Source organism: Eurypyga helias, unplaced genomic scaffold (assembly GCF_000690775.1).
Source record: "Eurypyga helias isolate BGI_N326 unplaced genomic scaffold, ASM69077v1 scaffold13559, whole genome shotgun sequence".
Taxonomy (NCBI): domain Eukaryota; kingdom Metazoa; phylum Chordata; class Aves; order Eurypygiformes; family Eurypygidae; genus Eurypyga; species Eurypyga helias.
The window spans coordinates 5,859-11,112 of record NW_010272785.1 but is presented as its reverse complement, the minus strand read 5'-3'; the positions used below and the strand labels follow the sequence as shown (position 1 = coordinate 11,112).

Genomic DNA, 5,254 nt, shown 5'->3' with positions numbered 1-5,254 from the left:
TGGGGGGTGGGTGGTGGGCAGTTCCGAGGGGGAGCCCCGCTACTGCCCGTTGCGGGGAACCTTGGTGTGCAGTGAGGAGGAAAAACTGGAGGGGCTGCCAGCCGGTGCTGAAGGTGGATGGTATTTGGGTAAGGTACAGGTAGTGGGTGGGGTGGTGGGAAGGGGGCACTCACTGACATGTGAAGTGGCTACGAAATGGCTGCTAATTTATTTGACATTCAGAAAACTCTTTCTGACCGCCAAATTGCAAGGAGATTCTGGGACAGTCTCCCAGGAAAGGCAGAGGAGCCAAAACCCACAAATAAAACTTGATCGGACTCTGAAAAAATCTGAAAAAGTTTCCTGTACCCTGAGTAGCGGTCCTTCGTGTCTGGGGTTGGCTCATCTTTTCACACGTGTGACATACCAGCTGCTGTATTTCCTATTGTGCCGTTCTTAGTTAAATGGCCACTTAAAATCCCCTTCTTCCTCTTCCAGATGCATCCTGTCCTAAAGGCCTTTGTGTGTGGCTCCATCAGTGGCACTTGCTCCACACTCCTCTTCCAACCCCTTGACTTGCTGAAAACTCGCCTACAGACTCTGCAGCCTGCTGTGAATGGGTGAGAGAGTGGGGATGAGCGTGCATTGGGGGGTGTGGAGCCGCTCCACCATAGGCCTAGTTTGCTGGCTGGGGCTTGGAGTTCAGGGTTATTAATTTGGACACTGAGAGCCTTTCTGAAATAGGAGGTATGTTTTTACAGTATGGAGAAGGATTGATATTTTGCTCCAGAAGATGGAAATTGGCTGCTTGTGTGAACGCTGCTTTAATCACATGTAACCTCAGCATTTGTCTGTAATCATCTGACAGACTGGTGTTGGCTGGAGTGGCTGCCGTGCAGTTTCACGGGGTGGCCTCTGCCTGAAAAATCCTGTGTGGTTGTCACCTAATTTCTCTCTGTGTGCAGCTGATCCCGTTTGCTTGGTGTAGTCAACCGTGACTACAGCTGATACTAACAAAGAGAATGAGTGACAGAAAATGCTGATGGGAGAGATGTCTACCATAGGTTCCAAGTGGTGGGAAAGCAGAAGGTGATGGAGAAGCCCTGGAAAGAGGGACCAAGAACAGCAGGCAGAGTCGAGAAAGAGCACCTCAGAGGTGTTGGGGTAATTCACAGAGATATGTGTGAAAGGGGGTGGCTGTGGGGTACATCTGCCAGAGAGCAGAAGCAGGTCGTCTGTGCAGTTCCTGTCTTGTCTTCCTTTCAGCTCCGGTCGTGCTGGGATGGTAACGCTGCTCTTCAGGGTTGTGCGTACTGAGAGTCTTCTGGGGCTCTGGAAGGGTGTCTCTCCAGTGAGTGATCGTTTTAACCTTGGCTTTTAAAAATAAGTAGATAAATAAACCTGCTGTTTATTACTGACACTGGCTGCCTGGATTTAAATAGCCAGCTCTTGTACAATTATGCATGAAACCACATGATTTAGATTAAATCCTATTTTGAGGAGTTAATGTTGTGAATTCCACTGATTGGGTCATGGCAGTTCCTGTGGTTTTGCAGTCCTGAGCAGCTGGATGCTTGAGTACTTTTCCCAAATGTGGGGTGGCAACTGCACCAACTTCATTTTGATTTGGAATATCTTATTCCTGGAAAACTGCCATTGAGGAATACATTAAATCCTGGCACCATTTGAATCAATTGACTCAGTGCCGTAAATGATTTTTACCTTGTCTTCTTTCCTTAGCATGTTAGCTTTAGCACTTTTTGTTTTCTGCAATGCCTCCTGTCAGGTTTAACAGTCTCTGAAATGTTCTGTAGTACATTTTGCCTTATGTGTGCATTTTCTTTCTTCATCTGCTTCCGTTTCTTCCCAAGTCCTTTGCAAGATGTATTCCTGGGGTTGGGATTTACTTCAGCACTTTGTACATGATGAAGCAGAAGTTTCTAGTGGACCGTTCACCCACAGCCCTTGAGTCTGTCTTTCTGGGTGCCACCGCACGTGCAGTTTCTGGGATTTGCATGTTACCAGTGACCGTAGTGAAGACCCGGTATGAGGTGAGTATGACTTTCTGTTTAGTTCCCTGTTAATGATGTCAGATGCCTGCTGTCACTTGGGTGCAGCTAGGGAGGTAGTCCTGATTTCATCGTGGTTCACAGATTGTGCAGGAAATGCCACGCACTCTTACTTAGTCAAGAAGTGTAACATGAAACAAAATTCTCCCTGAGATTTTTGTTTCAGTTGTATATAGCATTTGTGCAGCATCTTTCCTGTTTTACCTTCCTGAAGAATTGCTTTAAAGGCTGAGGCAGGTGAAACTCACTTTTTGGCTTGGGCTGTCCTCTGTGCTGCCGTCTCGGGCGTCACGTGCGGGCGTCACGTGCATCACGTTAAGCACACCCACTGTTTGTTTGGACGCTGTGGCCTCGGGGTGTGTGTAGGATTCCTCAGCAAGCGCCTGGTGCATGAGTGACTCACCTTTGTCTGCCCTTGCAGAGTGGAAGGTTTGGCTATGGGAGTGTATATGGAGCTCTGAAGAACATCTATCAGACGGAAGGGGCTCGTGGCATGTTCAGCGGGCTCACTGCAACGCTGCTGCGGGACGCACCCTTCTCTGGCATCTACCTGATGTTCTACACGCAGACCAAAAAACTCACACCTCAGGGTAAGGCTCAACGTTGGAGGCTGTAATGGAGGGTGTTTCTCTTCTCTCATCTTGCCTTGCGGTTGACTGCCTGCATGCTCTGCTTGTTGCCCTCCACCTCAGTAGTTACACTCATCTCTTGTAGGGCTTTAGGTGGGACAATCACATTTTCCTGTGGAGAACGGTAGACCTATAGCTCAGGTCACTGTAGAAATGGAAATTGGCCCTAAATTGAATGATTGTCTTTATGAAGACTGATGCATAAGGTAGGTTAGTGAACACCTGACAGAGAGGATGTCTTCAGTGGTGCTTTTTGCTGCTGGTTGCCTTGTCCTGATGAATTTCCACTAAACTAGGGCTTCTCTGCTGTTAGAACTGGTTGGGGCGACACACAGTCTTTCCTTTTCTGAGTTCCTGTCAAACTCAGTTCCCCAGCAAGTGAGGCTTTTTAATAGTGCTGACTTATGGCTAGTAGCCACTTTTCCCCTTGAAAGGTTTCTCTACCCTGCATGGATTTTAACTTCTCTTAGCTGCTGATGTTGATTTAATCGTTCAGTAGCTTTTCACTTGTCAGGCAGCATGAGTATTCCTGGCCTGGTGTGTGTCTTGAGTGCATTCCCTTTGTTCTGTTGCAGACCAGCTGGATCCAGTTCTCATGCCCCTGTTGAATTTTGGCTGTGGAATCTTTGCGGGAATCTTGGCCTCGCTGGCAACGCAGCCTGCTGATGTCATCAAAACACACATGCAGCTGTCCCCCCAAAAGTACCACAGGACAAGTCAGGCCATTGCCTTCATCTACAAGGTGAGCTGGATCCCTTCTAATCTGCGCAATCACTTCTGATCTTGCCCAAAGCACAGCTGTGCTAAGGAAGTTGTTGCCTTTTAAAGGAGGTGAACAAGTGTGACTGCTTCATGTGCTTTTGGAGTCAGGCTAATCAGTGTCAGTGTTCTCAGAAGGTGAAGCAGGTCATGCTGTGGGAAACTGATGCTGAATCTCTTGTCGCTGGTTTAGGTGCAGACCTGTTCAGTAGTAACTGGAAAGTACTCTGATGGTCTCAAAGCAGTTGGAAGCTTTAGTTCTTTCCTTTTCCATGTAATTGGAGAGGCCATTGTCACTACTCAGATGTGCCTCTTGCTCCTCTTGAATGGCTTACGAGGCAGTGAACTTGCTCCCTGGTTATTCTAACCATTCCTCAGTCCTCTATTTTCACAAGATTTCAGAAGAGCAGAGTGCTCAGGGTACTGGAGCACAGAGGTGGGCATATTCCAGCAAGCATCTCTCCACACAGACCTGCCTCATGTTGTGGGCTGGTGAATGATTTCACTTCAGTTCTTTCTGTTAGGTGTATTGATTCTTACACTGGTAGCGATGGAAGGGGTTTAGCTTATGTCATGCTGACTTCATTCCAGCTTAGCTTAGTATGTCAGCTTGGAGGAGCTGCGCTTCCAGCTGCTGCCGCCTCTGGTTTATCGGTGTAGGCACATCTGTGATTACCGTACTGGGACAAAGGGTTTCTTTAGTAGAATGAAATGCCAGTATCAGATACAAACCAGCTACAAACCAATTCTTTGCCCTTTGGGGACTGAAAGAGGAAATAAATGCCCAGTTCTGTATCCCAGGAATGGATGGAGATGTACTCAAAGCCCACTTTTCCCTTCCTGCCCTCAGAAGGGCAGACCTTGGCAGGTTTGCTCTGTCACCATATTGACCTCTATTTCTAAGCAGAAATCTGTTTATTTGTGCATGGAGTTTTTGTGCGTAGTACATTTTTCTCATATCAGAATGTTTTTCTACTTCAAACCTCAGTGTTTACAGAATAACTGAGTGACGTCTGTAAATATGAACCTCTAAAACAAAGACAAGTAATTCTCCCTGAAGTCTCTTGAAACCATTAACGCCCTCACCTTCACTTTGTTGGGCTTGAGTGCGGCTTTCCCTGTCCGTTCTCCCTATCCTGGCATTCTCTTCTCCACGCACCGCTCCTCCCGCTTTCTTGCGTAGCCCTGCAATTGCACGGTGCTACAGGCTCTTCGTAAGCATTACATGCTGTTTTAAGCCTGGGCCTTTCAGAAGCCGATCTGGGTCTGAGCTGAAATATATCCTGTGCTGTTCTCCGTAATAAGTGGTTTAGAAATTAAAACACTAGAGGCAGCTTGTGATGGATTGCTGTTTATCTTCCGTTGCAGGACTTTGGGTTGCTTGGTTTTTTCCGAGGTGGTGTGCCCCGTGCCCTCAGGCGCACTCTGATGGCAGCAATGGCATGGACGGTGTATGAACAGATGATGGAAAAAATGGGCTTGAAATCTTGACTGACTTGCAAAGAAATGACCAGCTTCACTCCTTCTCCTGCTTGCTGTGATCAACCGGGACTAGGAAGTTCCTAGTCCCGCAGAGGAATAAGCCTTACTTAGTCAAGAGGAAGAAAGCCCTTCTGACACAGAGGATTAGGCCTTTTGGCAAGTAGAGGAAAGGAAGGATCGGATCTTTGCGTCATTTGATCAAGGCATTCCACGTGGACTGCACTTTCAGACTGCCACGGAAATGAGCAGGGTTTCCACAGCCAGGTAACTGCGCCGAGGAGCCCTCTGTGCTCACCACCTTTGTGCTGGGAGACATGGCTGAGCGAAAGCGTTTGA

General features: G+C 47.7%; 1 protein-coding gene across 1 annotated transcript; it reads left to right on the top strand.

The window, feature by feature from the left end:
* Positions 1 to 477: 477 nt before the first annotated feature.
* SLC25A38 (solute carrier family 25, member 38) lies at positions 478 to 4,927 on the top strand. The gene is made up of 6 exons (XM_010159250.1): positions 478 to 599; positions 1,246 to 1,330; positions 1,851 to 2,030; positions 2,470 to 2,638; positions 3,253 to 3,419; positions 4,805 to 4,927. Exons 1-6 carry the CDS (start codon positions 478 to 480, stop codon positions 4,925 to 4,927), a joined length of 846 nt encoding a protein of 281 aa, XP_010157552.1.
* The last annotated feature ends 327 nt before the right edge of the window (positions 4,928 to 5,254 follow it).